Raw genomic sequence first — 19,111 nt, forward strand, 5'->3', positions numbered from 1 at the left:
ATTTTAGTTTCTGTAAGATGTGTCTCTTGACGTACCGAGGCCTTTTGATGGTAAGAACTAACATAGGGTTTCAGATCAAGGGTTGCTTAGTGTGAGGAGCACCTCTGACATCAGCCAGCAATTGCACACTCATTACAGGCTCAGTCTCAGCTGCCCTCTGGGTGGGACGATAATGGGTTGCTGGCTCCTTCACGGCTGTCTGTAACAGTGATACTGGGAGGGGGCTCAGCTGTACACTCCGGATGGTTTTCTTGGCACTTGCAGGGCTCGCTTTGGTTGGTGCAGGTGTGAGTGGAGGACACCAGTGGGAGCAGGGGTTCATGCGTACCACGGAGAGGGCCGAGCTCCTGTGTCTGAGTATGTAGGGATTGGTCCTGTGAGTCACTACAGACTGGACTAGAGATGTCAGCAAGGGATATGCCATTCGGTGGTCCAGAAACCAAGAAAGTCCCTGGACTGTGAACTACCAGAGGATGGGAATTGTTCCCAGGTATCCTTGATTCCCCAGCGTGGTGCAATGCCTCGCATGTTGGAAGCCAACATGGAATACCTATTTGTTAAATGTCGAAAGCTGAGCAACAAATGGCAATAGCTGAATAAAGAAGGTACTGCTTCAAGGGAGAGGAGCAAAAACAAGGAAGAAAAGAGAAAAGGAGTCCTCGGAACCAGGGATGACTAATGCAGTTTCTGTAGAGTAGATCAGTCTCTGTCAGAGTCAAAGCCAGAGTCTAAGGAACATAAACTGTGATGTGCAGCTGCACCTGCTATTATAGTTGCCTCCTTACTATGGCATTTCTTCCATGTGATTGGGGTAACAAAAATATTTGAAATAAGCAATTAATTTGAGGCTTCTTGGAACCAAATAGTTTAATAACTTGGAAGTATAAGCCATTGGTTGCAGATTGCACTTAATGCCAGTCTCCTGATTTCCCACATTTTCTTCAATTATGCAATAGAGTGTGGGAATAAATAAGAGAATCATGGACCAACTAAAGGATAAGGTACCATGTGGTCATTAAAAAACACATTTTAGAATGATGTTTATTGATAAGGGGGAAATGTCATTTTGTTATGTTTGAAAAAGCAAGAAACTATATCTTGGCACATAATGGGGCCCCAATAAATTCCCTTTGAATAAATGAACACTTCCTAGGTGAATGCAGTGACAGCCATATATGTCTGTGCAAAAACTACAAGTCTGCTGAAGGTTGTGGCTCTTTTGGCTCTTGAAGTGAACGATCGTGGACTGGCCACAAAGTCTGGGGGTAGTCCAAACTTGCATCCCTTCTGGAGCAGTTTCTCTGTCTGTAAACTGTGGTGATAATCTGTTCGAGAATGGTCCCTAAGGGGCCCTTCCGGGTCCCAGTGCTCTGTGATTAGAGACTCTCTGGACACAGCAGCTGTCGTGAGAAGGCCACCACAAGATGGGCCCCATATGGTTCACATCACTTTAGCAGCCAAGACCTGATCCACCTCGACCTCCTATTGTTTCCCATCGTTTTATCCAACTGTCTTGAGTTTCTCCCTCCTGAGCCACTCCTTGCTGCTGCTGTGTAAAGAGGCCTCTTGATTTATTAATCAATTAATCAGTGCATGCTGACGAGCTGTTCAGGGTAGTTAAACAGGGAAAACAAAATGCTGGAGCCCATAATCAAGATGGATCGTAATTAAGAGTAGCCCTCCCGCCCAGAGCTTCCTGCCCACCCTGGCTGCCCCATACCACCACCCTCGCCCACAGCTCCTCCAACCCCATTTGGCTCTGATGGGGCCTCTGCCCCATGAAAGCTGACAGCAGATCTCAGAAGGGCAGGTTTCCTCTCCCATGTCATAGAGATAAATAAGCCTTGGAATGAGCCTCATTCATTAGGTGTAGCAACTGTTGACCCTCAAAACATTCGACCAGGCCCTCCAGATGACTTAATGGCTCTGTGCATGCATGCACATACTGTACCCTCCTGTCCCAGTTTCTCCAAAAACAGAGTCATGGAGCTGGACGGACCTTCCTGCAAGGACAGGCCATGTCCTTGGAGTAACAGATGAGGGGTTCAGTGAGATTAAGTAAGTTGCCCGAGATCACACAGAACTTCAAGTTACAAGTAGTAGAACTAGAAAATATTCTGATACTCAGTTAACACTCCTAGTGCTTGTTTCTCTGGGTAATCCTGCTTTCCCGTAAAGATGGAAGCAAAGTAAATGAAAGGCGTCATCCTCATTAAATTTTCTGATCTTTTTAAAAGATATGGGCCTCTAAAGATTTTTAAAATAGTAGTTTTAGATGAAGTTTGTGTGGAAAAGTATCTTGGACTATTTTTCAGGGAAATATTTTTTTTTTAATGTTTCAGGGTCTCAGACACATGGATACAGACATGGCCAGGTTACCTTGGGGCAAACATGACTTCACCTGTAGAAGTTTCTGGGCTGCTGGAGCAGGCTGGATCTCTGATGGCAATGGCACTTCCAATGGCACTTAGCACACAGTGCTAATGAGGCCAAGATTTTCTTAGAATAGAATCTCTGTCCCAGGTCACAAGTGGTACCTCCATCTATTACCAACTTTCTGTGGGTAACTTGGGGCCAGGAGACCCCAAGGCATGGGTCCAGAGTGATCGCACTCACCAACCCCCATCATGCCTGACAAACATTTGTGTCCCTGACTGAACACCTTGGGAGGGTCCAGGTATGGTATAATTCTTTAGTAGACACAGGAACCAGAAGGTTCTTATTCGATTGGCCTGGTGAGGAAAATATTTAGGAACTTTTATTTTTTTTAATCTTCTGGAAAGTTTTCACTATAAAATTCTTAGGCACTTGTCAAAACATGTTTGTCAACCATAGAAGCTCTCCTGCCAGTCTGGCTTCTCATTTCTGTTGGATGCCAATCAAACAATCCAATTTCTTGCATTTGTCTAGCAGGGGTCCTCAAACTTTTTAAACAGGGGGCTAGTTCACTGTCCCTTAGACTGTTGGAGAGTGCGCACTGTGGGCCCGGGACGAGTCAGCTGCTAAGCAGGACAGGCAGTGGTGGCAAAAACACCTGGAGGGCCGGATAAAAGTGCTAGGCGGCCAGGCCCCTATATGGCCCGCAGGACGCCTGATCTAGGGCTTAACTCATAAACCATATATCTTAATTGCACTTATCAGCCTTGAGTTATAGGCTCTCTCTTTTTTCTTCTGCTTCTGTGTTCTCCAGGACCCTGCTTTCTCGGCTGTGATTCATGACAAACTCCAGGTCCCCAACACTATCCGGAAGGCATGGAATGACCGGGACAACCGCTGTGACATCTGTGCCACACACCTGAACCAGCTGAAGCAGGAGGCCATCCAGATGGTGCTGGCCTTGGAGCAGGCAGCTGGCAGTGAGCACTACGACGCCTCACCCAGCTCACCCCCGTCCCTCTCCAGCATCCCCGCCCTGGTGGGGTCCCGGCACGTGGGTGGGCTCCAGCAGCCCCGGGACTGGGCCTTTGTGCCTGCCGCCTACGCCACCTCCAACTACACAGGCTTCGTCAACAAGCACAGCAGCAAACCTAACAGCCTTGGGGTCAGCAATGGGGCGGAAAAGAAGAGTGGATCCCCAACTCACCAGGCCAAGGTCAGCCTCCAGATGGCCACCAGTCCCAGCAATGGGAACATCCTCAATTCGGTGGCCATCCAGGCTCACCAATACCTGGATGGCACTTGGTCCCTATCAAGAACCAATGGGGTCACCCTGTACCCATACCAGGTGAGTAGCCTCTGTGAGTTCGGAAGAGCACGGTTGGCTATACTGAAAGCAGAGAGGTGGGCAGTACTTCCTTCCTCCACTTTCTCCTAGGAGCTCCCCAACTCAGAGATTCATGCTTCTATGTGGTCCCCACAGAGTTCTAATCCAGGTGTTCCACCTGGGCCCACCTGCTTTGACAGTGTACCTACTGCATCCCCCTAACCTTCTATACCCGCCCTCTCTCTGCTCTTTCACTGTTCCCTTCCTGAGGGACCCTGTTGGCCCAGGAAATGTCAAGGGCTTCCCAGCCAGCAGGTTTGCCGCATGGTGCAGCAATTAAGAGTATAGGTCCAGGAGATAATTAGACTGGAGTCCAAGTCCTGACTTGTGCACTTACTAGCAGTGTGACCTTGCACAAAGGGTTTGCCCTTTCTTAGGCTCACTTATAAATGAATATAAGTAGTGAAAGTTAAATAAGGTAATGAACGCAAGACATGAAGTCCAATATCTGCCAGATAACAGGGGACTGCTGTCACGCCTGCTAACAAAGATTTTAGAAATTAAGGCAGATGGATGAGAGATTTTTGAACCAAAGAATATTGTGGGTCCCTAAAATCATGGTGGATAGTGCTGGACATTGCTAAGAATAAAATACACAAAGGACCAGTGATCTATGTTAGCGCTCTACTCCATTGTCTACACCTTATAAAAGAGGTGCAGACTCCCCTTCTAACCTCTCCTACCTTGACAGACCTTCACCCTTATCTATTTGCAACTCACCTTAAATATTGTTGGGATTGGGTTGCCAATGGTAGTTTTTCCTTTTCAGTTATTTAAATTAGCACATAGCCTCAAGTTTCCCTATAGAAATATAAGGGAGCAGTTCTTAAATCTGCCAGGGAATCTAAAAAAATTGTCTTAAGTTTTCCTAGGTGAGTTTTCTGGTAGTTGAGGGTTGGGTTTGTAATGTACATGTGCTCTGTGTCCCCTGCATCAATTGCATGGGAAGCAGCAGAGAGCATTGCCCGTCACTGAAGTGGAGAGATGGCTGTGATCGTGGGTGTATTAGTTAGGGATGATAACGGATGTAACAAATGATCCTAAAGATCTCATCTGCGCCCCTGTCGAAGTGGGTGTTTGGTGGGTGGCCTTCTGCTGTGATGTAGGGACTTGGGCTTCATCCATCAAATGTGTCATTGTCATCTGGGGCCCTCCAGAGTCCTCCACCAGATCTATAACCAGCCAGGAAATGAGGGAAGAGAGCATGGAGGATCTCACAGGAGGATGTGGGGCCCCAGCCTGGCCTTGAAGGGAGGTACATTGCTTCTTTCCATATTCCAGTGGCAAGAATCCAGTCTCCTGGCCCTACCTTCCTACAGGGGAAGCTGAGAAAGCCAATCTGCCCATGTGCCCAGGAGAAAAAGGAATAAGGCGAGTGAACACATAGCATAGTTTTGTTACATGGGGCAAAGGTACAGGGAAACAGCAAGTTAAATGTGGCTGATAAAATTCCTGGTGACTTTTCTAGACTTTTCTCTTTTGAGAGGGAATGTAGATTTTATCTCTTGATATCTTGAAAGTGGGAAGCACTGATCATTATCCTAAGATGCTAGCATTCTTGGATTGCCAGACTTTTCATTTATGGGTGCTTCAAAATTTACAAAATAAAGTTCACACATGGTTTTATTTAACCCCACAAAATAGGCCTGTGAGGTAAGTAGGGAAAATGTTAGATCTTTCTTTTCCAGATGGGGAATATGATGCTTAGAGAAATTGAGTGACCCGTGGCCACCACCCAGCCAGTGGCAGACAGAACCAGCACCAGCTCCCCACGCCCAGGGGAATGTGTTTCTCTGCCACGGTTGCTTCCGCCTTTTCCAGCTCACCTGGCAGCAATCTCTTGTTAGCATCTTTTGCAGATACGGCTCTTTTTAGACCTGGCACACCAAAGAAAAGGACTCTTATTTTGACCTGTAGGGGCCTTGCTGCCACTTGACTTTTGGATGGAATTTTCTGGGTCTCATATATAAATATAATAAGGAACCAGTGGCATCTTGGAGGAGGCTTCATAGTCTAATCTTGAAAATAACCATCTAGGGCAGGAACAGATAGGACTTCTTTTCATTGTGGAATCATATACTTTTTTTTGTTTGCAATTTCAAACTAATCCTATTTTGGAAATTATAAAAAGTAATACCTGTTTATTATAAAATTTAAAATATATGTAAAAGTTGAAATAAGGCTTTAAAAGTAAACATCACCCAGAAATAAAGTATGGCGTAGTTTCCTGAGGAAAAACACTTAGGTATATTTCCTTCTAGTATTTTATATGCTCACAATTTGTAAAATTGTGACTGCATTCAGTTCTGTGACCTGCTTTTCACTTAATATGCTGGGTCGTTTTCCCATGCCATTATATATTTTTCTAAAATATGACCTTCAATTGTAACATAATATCCCATTATATGAATATTACTCACTCCATAAATATGTCCTAATTTATATAACCAAGTATCAGTTGTTGGAGTCTAGGTTTTTGCTACTATAAATAAAATGCTCAGGTGAACATCCTTTTACCCAGGTCATATTTTCAACACAACCCCCGGGTTGAGTGAGCCACATACTCGTGTTACGTTGACAACTCACATTTCACCTTGCATGGCCCCAGAGCACTTGGAGCATGCATTAGGGGCTCGTTAGAAGACTCAGCCGCTGTACCAGTGCTGATGAACGAGGATAGGAGAACATGGAACTGGGGCTTTTGTATAAAATATCCAAAGTGTGGTGAAAGTTTGTATTAGGAGGAAATACTGAAGGTGTTGCTTAAAAGGAGGATTAGAGATTATTGGTGCATTTCTTTTATTCGTATGATAATTCTGTTTCCCCACTTACTTGTAACCCTGCCTCAGATGAAAGAGAATTTCCAGTATAAAAATAAGTATTTACTAAGTTCTAGCCACGTGCCAGGCACTGTGCTAGGTGTTCGTGGGGCCGCTGGCTTGGGCTGGAAACCGGGTTTCTGTCCTGAGGTCCCTACAGTGGGGTTGGGGGCAGGTGAACTGCCCATTGCGAGGCAGCGGGTGAGTGCAAAGGTGGAGAGATGCCCAGCTGCTTTGAGAGCGGGTACAGGGCTCATAATCCAGCCCGTGCGGTAGGGAGGGGTGGGTTGATGTGGCTGAAAGCCAGATCTAAAGATGATTCCTGCAAGCCACCAATTTGAAATTGTCCTGGGTACATTATATTGCTGCTTTCCAACTCTAACTAGAACAGACCAATTCGTGTGTTTCCTCTGAGTAATAATCAAAGGGACCAGAGGAAATCTCTCTGAGATAAAGAGATTTGGTGCCTGGCTATGAATCCATGTCCCCTGTCCTGTGACTATCATCCTTATGCCCTGGGGTGGGGGATCTGGGCCCAGCCAGACTGAGTGTCTCCTGTCGTGGACATCTCCCTGCAGTAAATATTCTGCAGTTCACAGTCTAGCCAGCACGTCAGAGATGGTTGACTGCTCTGAAAGCTGACCTCATTTTTCCTGCTCACACATACTCCCACTTCCCTCCCCACAGAGCAGATGGCCTCTGGATTAGTGCCAAAGCTGTTCCCTGGGCAGAGAAGCATCTAGACTTTGTCACCACCAAGGGTCCTGGTCCACACCCACAGAACCTGAGCCTATAGAAATGAGGGAGAAGAAAAGGACACTTGCCCTTCTTCAGCTCAGATGCAGTGAGGATGAACAAGATGAGACCAGGCTTTCTAACTGTGAGCCTGGAGAAACCTTCGTGTGGGTAACAAAAAGGTCCCTCAAATCACTCAATCCCCGTTACCACATCACTGTGTAATAATTGTCAAAGGTTGCAGTAGGAAGATTCTTGATTCTTTTTGCTATATCTTTCATGTTTCTGTAGTACCTCTAGAAAGAGCAAGAATCTATAAGCATCACAGAGAAATATGAATCTATTCAGAAAGATAAGAAAAAGAGTAATTTAGGAGACACTGAGATTATATCAAAAATGTTGACCAAATTGCAAAGATAATTTGTCATTAACTACCTTAGCAAATTGATTTCCTAGACAATGATAAGATATGGGCCCTTTCAAAGAAACTTTCTTTTATTAATTCATGGACATTTAGCAGAATCACACATGGGAAAAAAATACTCTAGAACTTTCATTTGACCATGTGAGTTTTGACATTGAAAAGGCTTGTCTAGATTAGTTACTTGTAATAAACTATAGATTAATTACCTCTTTTTGAATGGCAGCTGCTTTTGCCTGATTTACACTTATTATAGTAAATAACTTAAGGAAAGACTATACACATAAAACTCAGAATCATAGAATGTTGGTGTTAGAATATATTTCTGTAGGATGCCAACTGGCTTTTGCATCATGGTGGGAGACTTGGAGATAGTGTCCTATCTAGTTCAAGTCTGTGGCTCCACCAACTATTGAACCACAGTTTAGGAGATTAATATCTTAGTGTATTTTCTTACCTATGAAATTCCTACCTCACAGGATGATTGTAGAGAACAATTAAGAAAAAGTTATGAAAATATTTTATAAACCATAAAGTAGGAATACCAATATTAATTGTCTATCTCAACTCCTTCATTTACCAGAGGAGAAACTTGAGGAAGAGATTTGAGGTTTCTCTTGTTCAGAGTTTTCTAAATCCTAGTTTGATCTCTTCTGCTAGATCAGAAATTCATTGAGAGTAGGCACTAAATTTATTCTCCTCCCTTGCAGCTCTAACATGTGCAATGTGGCTGTTCATCAGAGAAAGCTCCAGTTTCAGGGTAGAACTACAGTTATTCCCTATCACTAGCCCCAGTTTAGGAAAAAAAATTCCAGGCCACAAGACCTATGTAGATCCCAAGATTTTTGGTAGAAACCACGGGTTGACTTCAAGCTCATCTTTAACCTGAAGTATCTTAATGATACTCATTAAATCCTTGGATGCAATGAAAAGAATTCAGGTGGCATTTTGATGTCACAGTCAATACAGAAGCATTTCAAAAGTGCAGAAGAACTTTATTTCATAGGATTCTGATAACTTGAACTTGTCAAGAAAATTCAAGAAGATGTTGGATTAATAAATCCATAATGGATTGTTAATACAATGAAGGCATTCAGTGTGTATTCCTTGAGTTACAGCAAAATGTCTTTAATAAAAATCATCCTGGTTTCTCAAAAAACATCCATTGGAATCAATGTCAGAAATGATGTGAGACTGAGCTCTGGTCGCAGTCATTGTGGGATTGTTTCTATGACATCTTTAGAAATAATTGTGCCTTTTAAGCACAGTCATTATTGGACTTCACATTTTAAGACATGGGCACAAGAGAATGCAAAAGCAGCACCAACCTCGAAACATTGCAAGCTCTGCTAAACCATAGGACCTTTGTAGTGCCTAAAACTTGCTTCTCAGAGATTAGAAGCCTTGGGGGGACTTGATGCTGGCACTTTTTATGGAGGACTTCCAAGTTCCCCTGTAGGAGGAAGGTGACATTTTGTGAGGCTCTCGAAGTGCTGTTGTGCTCAGAGGCATTTTCTGTGGTGGATTCATGGAAACCAGAGGCACGTGTTCTAGTATAGCTGATGTGAGGGGGGTGAGGTTTACACATGCTTCTCCTGGCTGAACCACTTTTCAAGAAGGTGCAGAGGTGGGTGTTTGCAGCAGGCCAGCTTTTCAGGGCTCAGCCACTTGTCTCCTGAAATACGTAACATGCCCCTTCTTGGGCCAGCCCTGGTGTCAGTGGCTGCCCATGTGCTACTGCTTCTGCCTAGCCAGTGCAATAGCATGAGATGTCACTATTAGACAAATTATGACAATGGAAGGATTTTTAAGACCATGGGTTTTTGTTTTCTTCTGTTTGTGATGGTCAAGGGGTATTAGATTATTTATCTTTGTGCTTTTTTGCAAGTCATGAACACAGGAAAAGGAATCCATTTGTATATTCAGTCATGGACAGCATTTCTCAAGGCTATAATGCTCAGGATGAAATTCCAAAAGGATAGGCCAGGGGCGGGGAACCTTTCCATATTGGAAGGCAGCATTAATTTTGCTGTAATCAAATAAGGATGCATTCAAGAAACTTCAATTAGATATACATAAAAATGTGCATTATTTTGTAAAAATCTAACTACTATGTACTTAATAGTTTCAAAAATGAAAAACTATTTAATTTTTATTTATTTATTTAATTTATTTTTTTTATTTCAGCATATTATTGGGGTATAGCTTTTAAGGTTTCAATAAATGCCCATTCCCCCTCTCCCACACAAGTCTGAGTCTCCAGCATGACTATCCCTCAGATGGTGCACATCTCACTCATTATATATGTATATACCTTCCCCTCTCCCCCCTCCCACCTGCCCAATACCCTATTACTGTAGTACCTATGTGTCCACTTAGGAGCTGCTCAGTTAATAACATTTGCTGGTGAGTATATGTGGTGCTTGTTTTTCCATTCTTGGGAAACTTCACTTAATAGTATGGGTTCCAGCTCTAACCAGGAAAATATAAGATGTGCTATATCACCGTTGTTTCATAGAGCTGAATAGCACTCCATGGTATACATATACCACATTTTATTAATCCATTCTTGGATTGATGGGCACTTGGGCTGTTTCCACAGCCTTGCAATTATGAATTGTGCTGCTATAAACATTCGAGTGCAGGTGTCTTTTTTGTAGAGTGTCATTGGATCTTTTGGCTAGATGGGCATCTACCCAAAAGATTGCTGGATCAAATTGTAGATTCACTTGTATCACTTTAAGGTATCTCCATATTGCTTTCCACAGAGGTTCAACTAGTTTGCAGTCCCACCAGCAGTGTAGGAGTGTTCCTCTCTCTCTGCATCCATGCCAGCATTTATTGTTTGGAGACTTTTTGATAAAGGCCATTCTCACTGGAGTTAAGTGATATCTCATTGTGGTTTTGATTTGCATTTCCCTGATGATTAGAGATGTTGAGCATTTTTTCATATGTTTGTTGGCCATTCTTCTGTCTTCTTTAGAAAAGTTTCTGTTCAAGTCCTTTGCCCACTTTTTAATAGGGTTATTTGACTTTTTCTTCCTGATTTTCATGAGTTCTAAGTATTTTCTAGTTATCAGTCCCTTATCGGATGCATAGGATGCAAAAATTTTCTCCCATTCTGTAGGTTGTCTGTTTACTTTCATGACTATTTCTTTGGCTGTGCAGAAGCTTTTTAGTTTGATCATGTCCCATTTATTTATTTTTGTTGCTGCTGTGATTGCCTTTGGGGACTTCTCCATAAACTCTTTGCCTAGGCCGATGTCTAGGAGAGTGTTTCCAACTTTTTCCTCTAGAATTCTAATAGTTTCATACCTTAGGTTTAAGTCTGTTATCCAGCGTGAGTTGATTTTTGTGAGAGGTGAAAGGTGTGGGTCCTGTTTTAGCCTTCTACAGGTGGCTATCCAGTTTTCCCAGCACCATTTATTGAAAAGGGATACTTTTCCTCAGCGTATGTTTTTGTCTGCTTTGTCAAAGATGAGATGGCTATATGAGGAGGGTTTTATATCAGGATTCTCACATCTGTTCCACTGGTCAATATTCCTATTTCTGTGCCAATACCATATTGATTTAATTACTGTAGCTTTGTAGTATAGTTTGATATCTGGCATATTAATGCCTCCCATTTTGTTTTTGTTGCCTGAATTGCTTTTGATATCCGGGGTCTTCTTTGGTTCCATACGAAGCATAAAATTATTTTTTTTCTATATCTGTGAAGAATGCTGATGGGATTTTAATAGATATTGCATTGAATCTCTAGATTACTTTGGGTAGTATAGACATTTTAATGATGTTGAGTCTGCCGATCCACGAGCATGGTATGGATTTCCATCTGTTTACATCCTCTGCTATTTCCTTCCTCAGTGTTTCATAGTTCTCCCTGTAGAGGTCTTTTATGTCCTTGGTTAAGTATATTCCTAGGTACTTTAATTTCTTTGTTGCTATTGTGAAGGGAACTGAGTCTTTGATTTCGTTCTCTATTTGATTGTTGTTGGTGTATATGAATGCCTCTGATTTCTGTGTATTGATTTTTTATCCTGAGACTTTACTAAATTCATTGATCAGTTCCAGGAGTTTCTTGGTTGAATCGTTGGGGATTTCTAGATATAATATCATATCATCAGCAAACAGTGAAAGTTTGATCTCTTCTGCCCCTATTTGGATACCTTTAATTCCATTTTCCTGTCTGATTGCTGTAGCCAGGACTTCCAGCACTATGTTGAATAGAAGTGGAGATAGTGGGCAGCCTTGTCTGGTTCCAGTTCTAAGTGGGAATGCTTTCAATTTTTCCCCATTGAGTATGATGTTGGCTATGGGTTTGTCATATATGGCTTGTATCATTTTTAGGTATGTCCCTTCTATGCCGATTTTCTTAAGTGTTCGTATCATGAAAGGGTGTTGAATTTTGTCAAAAGCTTTTTCTGCATCTATTGAAAGAATCATGTGGTCTTTGTTTTTGCTTCTGTTTATGTGGTGAATTGCATTTATAGATTTATGTATGTTGAACCATCCCTGCATCCCTGGGATGTAGCCCACTTAGTCGTGATGGATTATTTTTTTTGATAAGCGTCTGGATTCCGTTAGCTAAGATTTTGTTGAAAATTTTTGCATCTATATTCATTAGGGATATTGGTCTGTAGTTTTCTTTTTTTTGTTGCATCCTTTCCTGGTTTTGGTATCAGAGTAATATTCACTTCATAAAAGGTGTCGGGGAGGTTTCCATTGTTCTCGATGTGGAATATTTTCTGCAAGATAGGTACTAGTTCTTCTTTGTAAGTGTGGTAAAATTCAGGTGTGAAACCATCCGGACCGGGACTTTTATTTTTAGGGAGATTTTTAATTGCTGTTTCTATTTCAGCTCTTGAGATTGGTCTGTTCAGGAAATCTATTTCTTCCTGGTTGAGCCTAGGGAGTCTGTGTGTTTCTAGAAATTTGTCCATTTCCTCCACATTTTCCAGTTTGTGTGCATAAAGATTTTTGTAGTATTCATAAATTATATCTTGTATCTCTTTGGGATCAGTTGTGATATCTCCTTTTTTGTTCCTGATGGAGCTTATTAGAGATTTCTCTTTTCTGCTTTTCGTTAGCTTAGCCAATGGCGTGTCAATATTTTTATTTTTTCAAAGAACCAACTTTTTGTTTTATTAATCTCCTGAATAGCTTCCCTGTTTTCAATTTCATTTAGTTCTGATTTGATCTTGTTGATTTCAGTTCTTCTGCTGGGATTGGGGTTGGTCTGTTCTTCTTTTTCCAGCTCTTTGAGTCGTTTCATTAGATTGTCTATTTGTGATCTTTCTGACTTTTGGTTATAGGCATTTATGGAGATAAACTTTCCTCTCAGAACTGCTTTAGCTGTGTCCCAGAGGATTGGATAACTTGTCTCTCCATTGTCATTTTGTTCATAGAATTTTTTTATTTCCATCTTGATTTCTTCATTTATTAAGTAATCATTTAGTAGGAGGTTTTTTAATTTCCACGTTTTTGTGTAGAAATGTGAGTTTCTGTTAGGCTGGATTACTACTTTTATTCCACTGTGATCTGAGAAGGTACATGGTATGATTTCTATTTTTTTAAATTTCTTGAGATTTACTTCGTGTCCTAGGATATGGTCAATCTTAGAGAATGTCCCGTGAGCTGATGAGAAGAACGTACATTCAGTGGATTTTGGGTAGAATGTCCTGTAAATGTCAGTCAGACCCAATTGTTCCAGAGTTTTGTTTAAATCCATTATTTCTTTATTAATTTTCTGTTTGGAGGATCTGTCTTGTGCCGTCAGTGGGGTGTTGAAATCTCCAGTGTTTATGGAGTTGCTATTAATCCATTTGCTTAGATCCAGTAAGGTTTGCTTTATGAAACTGGGTGCACCTAAGTTGGGTGCATATATATTTAAAATTGTTATCTGTTCTTGTTGAAGTGTGCCCTTCACCATTATATAATCACCCTCTTTGTCTTTCACTACTTTTGTTGGTTTAAAAACTAAATCATCTGAAATTAGAACTGCCACGCCAGCCCTCTTTTGGCTTCCACTTGCCTGGAATACTGATCTCTACCCTTTTACTTTTAGTCTATATGCATCCTTGCAGGTTAGATGTGTTTCCTGAAGACAGCATATACTTGGCCTGTATTTTCTTATCCATTCAGGCAGCCTATGTCCCTTGGGTGGAGAGTTTAAGCTATTCACATTTATTGAGAGAACTGATAGGTAAGGTAGATTACTGTTCATTCTGTTGGGTTGGATGTTGTTGCTTTGATTTCTCTCTTGAGCCATTGTATTATCTTGCCTTTAATCTTTGGGTTTTGTTTGTTTTTATATTCGTGAGTTTTTATTATGGTGTTTTGTGCATAACACTGTTTTGAGTACTTCTTGTAGGGTTGGTCTTGTCTTGATGAATTCCCTAAGACTTTGGTAGTGTGAGAATGTCTTTATTTCTCTTTCATATATGAAGCTGAGTTTTGCAGGGAATAAGATTCTAAGCTGGGCATTGTTTTGTTTCAGAAGAGTGAGAATGGGGCCCCAGTCTCTCCTTGCTTGTAAAGTCTCATTAGAGAAGTCTGATGTTATTCGAATTGGCTTTCCCGTGTATGTTACTTGCTTCTTTTGTCTTACAGCTCTTAGAAGGCCTGTTTAGTTGATATTTTGGTTAGTCTGATGACTGCATGTCGTGACGTCTTCCTGTTTGCATTGAATCTCCCTGGGGTCCTCTGAGCTTCTTGAACTTGTATATCGAGATTTTGAGCAAGGCCTGGGAAATTTTCCTCTATTATATCTTCAAATAGCTTGTCCAACCCTTGAGTGTTGTCTTCTTCCCCTTCTGGTAACCCTATGACCCTCACATTAGGTTTCTTCACATAATCCCACATCTCTTGTAGGCTTTGCTCTTTTCTCTTGTTTCTCTGCTCTGTCTCTGTGACGGTTTTATTTAATTCGAGGGTGTTATCTTCAAGCTCTGAGATTGTTTCTTCTGTTTGATCTACCCTGTTCTTGAGACTTTCCACTGTATTTTGTAGTTCCCTGAATTGATTCTTCATTTCCAGGAGTTTGGTTAAACTGTTCTTCATTGTGTCTATTTCTTTAGTGAACTTTTGTTTTAGGTCCTGGAGGCTTTTGGTGGTTTCTTTGTGTTGGTTCTTGAGTTGTTGTTGCAGGTCAGTGAGTGTTCTTATGATCCACATACGAAATTCCTCTTCTGTCATTTTGGTTGCCTGATTTTGGTTGGTGTCCATTTCTAGGGGGCTGGTGGTCCTCTTTGGGGGTGTCGTTTCCATTTGGTTCTTCATATTTCCAGAGTTCCTTCGCTGATTTATTCCCATGTTGATCAGTTGTTTCTTTTCTTTAGGTTTTGTTTGGGTATTCACATGCTTTGTTTAGTTTCTGAGCCGTTAGGTAGTGTCTGTGGGTGAGATTCGATCACTTCCTGGATAATGAGTCAGTAGGTGCCGTGAAAAGGCTGTGCAGGATGCTGTCCCTGTCAGTAGGTGGTGCTTGCTTGGAGGAACAGGCTACGCTGTTGTTTTTGTGTCCTGTTATCAGCTCTTGTTCCTGTAGAAAGGCACTCTAGTGCCTCAGGTGGTTGGTGGGGCCCTGGGACTTCCAGGTGTGTCCTTTTCTCCCCCTCAGTGAGGGCTGGTCTAGGAGAGAGTCTGGGTGGTGCTGGGTTGGGTCAGCCTGCCCTCAGGTACCTCCAATGCCGTTAGCAGGGGTCAAAGTCGTTTTCTGCTTCTAGGAAAAGCTGTCAGGGAGGGGTTGGAATGGCCTCAATCAGAAAATCTGTGTGTGGGGTGGGGCTGTCTGAGACCCGCAGTCTGGAGCGGGCCTCATTTCTTTCCACCATCTCAACTCCGCAGCTACTCCTGGGCTTCTGCCAGCAGGCTAGACCATACGCCACCAGGCCTCCCCGGACTGTGATTCTGGCCGGGAGGTTCCCTGCGCAGAAATGCCACCTGGGCTGGGCGTACGGCCTCCTTTTGGGAGGAGGGTTGCCCTCTAGGATGCTGATCTTTCCCTGAAGGCACACACACTTCAGTAGGCTGTTCACATATATCCCTTCTGTGCCCCGGGCAATGCGAGACCTCGGTGCACCGGATCTGGTCTGCAGGTCTAACCTCTGGGTCCCAGAGTTCAAACTATATCCCCACCAGGGAGAGGAGTGCCAGTCCCAATTCGCCCACAGGGAGCCCAAGCTGGGTCTATTTCTCTCAGCCTCAGGGTCTGGCCCTTTCTCCTGGGATCACCGTGCCAGCAGGGCCTGGGAGGGCTGGCGGGTAGGGAGCTCACAGTCTGAGTTCCCCTTAGTCAGCTGCAGGGTCCCAAAGGGGAAGGTCCCATTCCCTGGAGGTGGCTCTGGCTGGTGGCTGTATTGTTTCTTTGGGCAGTCGCGGGTATGGTCGGCGGAGGGGAGGAGAAGGCAATATGGCACCTGCCGCGTGGCTCGGGTCTGTGCACACGGAGGTGCAAGCGGGATTTGGGAGCCTGGTGCCGCATCCGCTCCAGGCTTACCCCTCGCCGGCAGCGGCCGTCTCTGGGCTGGTGTCTGCAGGTCTCTCCACCTGCTGGGGAGCCCACCAGTAGTCCCAGATGCAGGGGAGGGGAAAGGTGACTGATCCATTCACCCTTCCCGCTCTTCTCCGGGCTGCTCCGGTGGTCTCAGCTTCCAGTTCTCCTCCGTGACCTCCTCCCGTGGAGTCTCCCGTGGTCTCAGGTACCCCTCCTTCTGGCCCTCGTCTGCTGTATGCTCATCTTCTTGCTTCTTTTTTCTAATTTCTACTAGAATCTGTCTTTTCTGCAGAGACACTCTGTCTGGTGGTGTTTCTCGTCAGCCATCTTGATCCTCCCCCCTATTTGTTAATTTTAAAGTTAACTCACTTTTTAATGACCCTGTTGTGTCTCCTTTTTGTTGGAAAGCTTTTGAATATTTGGTTGCAGCATGGAGGTTCACAGTTTCAGTTGATCCTGTAGATGAGTATCAGTCATTTGCGACCTTAAGGGCATCTTGGTTTGGGTCAGGTAGGAGAATGTAGGTTCACAGCAATAAGTGGTTGAAAAGCAAGAAAGCATTTTTGAGGCATGTTGCTGAAGGCGTGGGTATTCTGCATTTTTCCATATTTCAACTGGATCTTTCTTAGCATCAAACAATGACTTTAAAATGTCATCTACTGAGAGCTCAGTCAACTCCATCTGTAGTTTTTTGGTGCCTTGGTGATATCAACTAGGTGAGGCTCAAGTGCTAATTTGAGTGTCATGTCATGATTCTTAAAGTCGGTGAAGCTTTCATTGTATTCTCCAATTATTAGGTCTATAACAGCTGCGTATTCTTCAATGATTTGCATATATCATCCTGCTCATCAGTGACCTTTGCTAATTGGGGAAAAGGTTCATCCAAAATTTCCTTTTGAAGAAGTGTTTTGAAAACAGCTTTTTTAGAAATGCTTGGATTTTTTTTTTTGCCACATATCATATAATAGACATAGTTTTACCTTGCAAAGAAATACTGAAGTCATTTTGATTTGATGTGATATCACACAGAAAATCTGCAATTCTGTAGAAATCTTCTTTCAATAATTAACATTGCTGATTCTGTTCTTCATAAAATTTAACTATCTGTTCTCACAGGGATAAAATTGTGGCTAACACCTCTCCTTATGATAGCCAATCCACTTCAGAATGATATGGCAAATCTAAACTGAATACCATGTTACAAAACTGACCAGGCCATGTTGCATTTGCATGAATATAGTTAACAAAACTTACAACTTGTTGCAAAGTGTCACTTAAAATAGTAGCTTTAGCACAGAGATTTTGCTTATGTAAGACACAATGAAAAGAAATGAGAGTATCTGCATCTCTTACTACTTTATCTGTGTAATAAACCCTTCATGTTTTCCTGTCATAGAAGGTGTACCATCCATCCATACACTCACTAAATTTTCCAAATTCAGTCATTTATCTTGAAAGTTGTTGAAGGAATCTATTCCCCGGGTTCTGTTCTCAAGAGTACCCAAAGCAGGTAACTCTTTGTAGCAAAGAAAATCTTCTGTTATGACCTGAAGTATAAAACCTCTTCTGAGTGAGAGTATCAGTTGCTTCATCCAAAGTGATTGAACAATATATATTTTCCTTTTGAAGTATTGCATGAAGTTGTTCTGTTAAGTTGAAGGCTAATTCATGTTGTCGATGTTATGATTCTCCTTGAATTGGCGGTTGTTTGTCCTTTGAGACATTATCGGGGTCTAAACATCCTACAACTTCAACAATGCAGTCTTTCACAATTTCTACGTCATTGAATGGCTTCCCTTTCCCCCCAGAGTATTTAGCTACTTTATAAGTTGCCTTAGTGGCATTATTTCCAGGTCTTATTGCTGCTTGAAGGAATTGTCTTTGCTTCTTTCAATTTCTGCAATACAACCTTTTGCACTTCTCCCTCTAATTTAAAATATTTGTGGTCCTTATGAGTGTTATAATATTGATAAGCATTGCATTTCTTTAACATATTGACTGCCACACTAGAAAAAATTTTTTTTTCCTTGAGGCTACAGTGTTTTATTATGAAAATAGAATAAAAGCTTTGAAAACAAAATGATCCTTTCTAATTTAATGAAAAAATATTTTATTTTTCTCTGTGCATGAGTTATATGCAACTTGAAAAATAGTTCACTCAGCTCCCAAGATTAAGACATGTGTAAGTTACATATGCTTCATGAGGCCAAGGACTCAAAACTAGTGTGAGTTAAATACAACTTACATGGCAGTTAATGTGTTAATGTTGATATTGCAGTATCACAAAGCAAGCAAATCATCTTATCTTTAGCAGAAACAAGATAATATTGCAATTCCCAATCCTCATTAAAAAATCTGTTTTCTTTCTTTAGCATTCGCTTAGTCTTCTTTGAAATCATGGGCTATTAAGCTCACAGAATTAAAAAAATACTGCCAAGCTGTGCAACTATTCACATTCCACTTCAAACAGAAACACAGTGCACTGTTGTCAAAAAGTACACACTAGTGTACTTGATCTCCATAAACTCTGGCCAAGCAGCTTCATGTGGCTAGTCAGGTGGGGGAAGTTAGAACTAAATCATGAGCACAGCAGCTATCAATTTAGCTCTTATGGCTTACTGATGTTCTCATTGTGTTGGTCAAGTTGGGAGGATTATTTTGTTGAAACTTATTTTATTTTTTGGTATTTTAATTATGTTCATTTTAAAAATAAAATAAAAATATAAAAGATGAACCAAAATGTATTAATAAAAACAAAAGGACTTGTTCTGTAAAATTTGGATTCAGTCAAAAGGTTGCACAAAAGGACCTAGAAGGCCACAGGTTCCCCACCTCTATGGTAGACATATCTCACGAATATGGGTGGGGCTGTGGTCTGC

General features: G+C 42.1%; 1 protein-coding gene across 1 annotated transcript in view; it reads left to right on the plus strand.

Annotated features, from left to right (window-relative positions):
* KIF26B (kinesin family member 26B) overlaps positions 1–19,111 on the plus strand; it is a 446,437-nt gene that overhangs the window by 180,135 nt on the left and 247,191 nt on the right. Inside the window, exon 3 of the mRNA XM_012751241.2 lies at positions 3,191–3,724. Within this exon, the coding sequence (XP_012606695.2) occupies positions 3,191–3,724 (534 nt within the window). The remainder of the gene's footprint in view (positions 1–3,190; positions 3,725–19,111) is intronic.

This window comes from Microcebus murinus, chromosome 19 (assembly GCF_040939455.1).
Source record: "Microcebus murinus isolate Inina chromosome 19, M.murinus_Inina_mat1.0, whole genome shotgun sequence".
Taxonomy (NCBI): Eukaryota; Metazoa; Chordata; class Mammalia; order Primates; family Cheirogaleidae; genus Microcebus; species Microcebus murinus.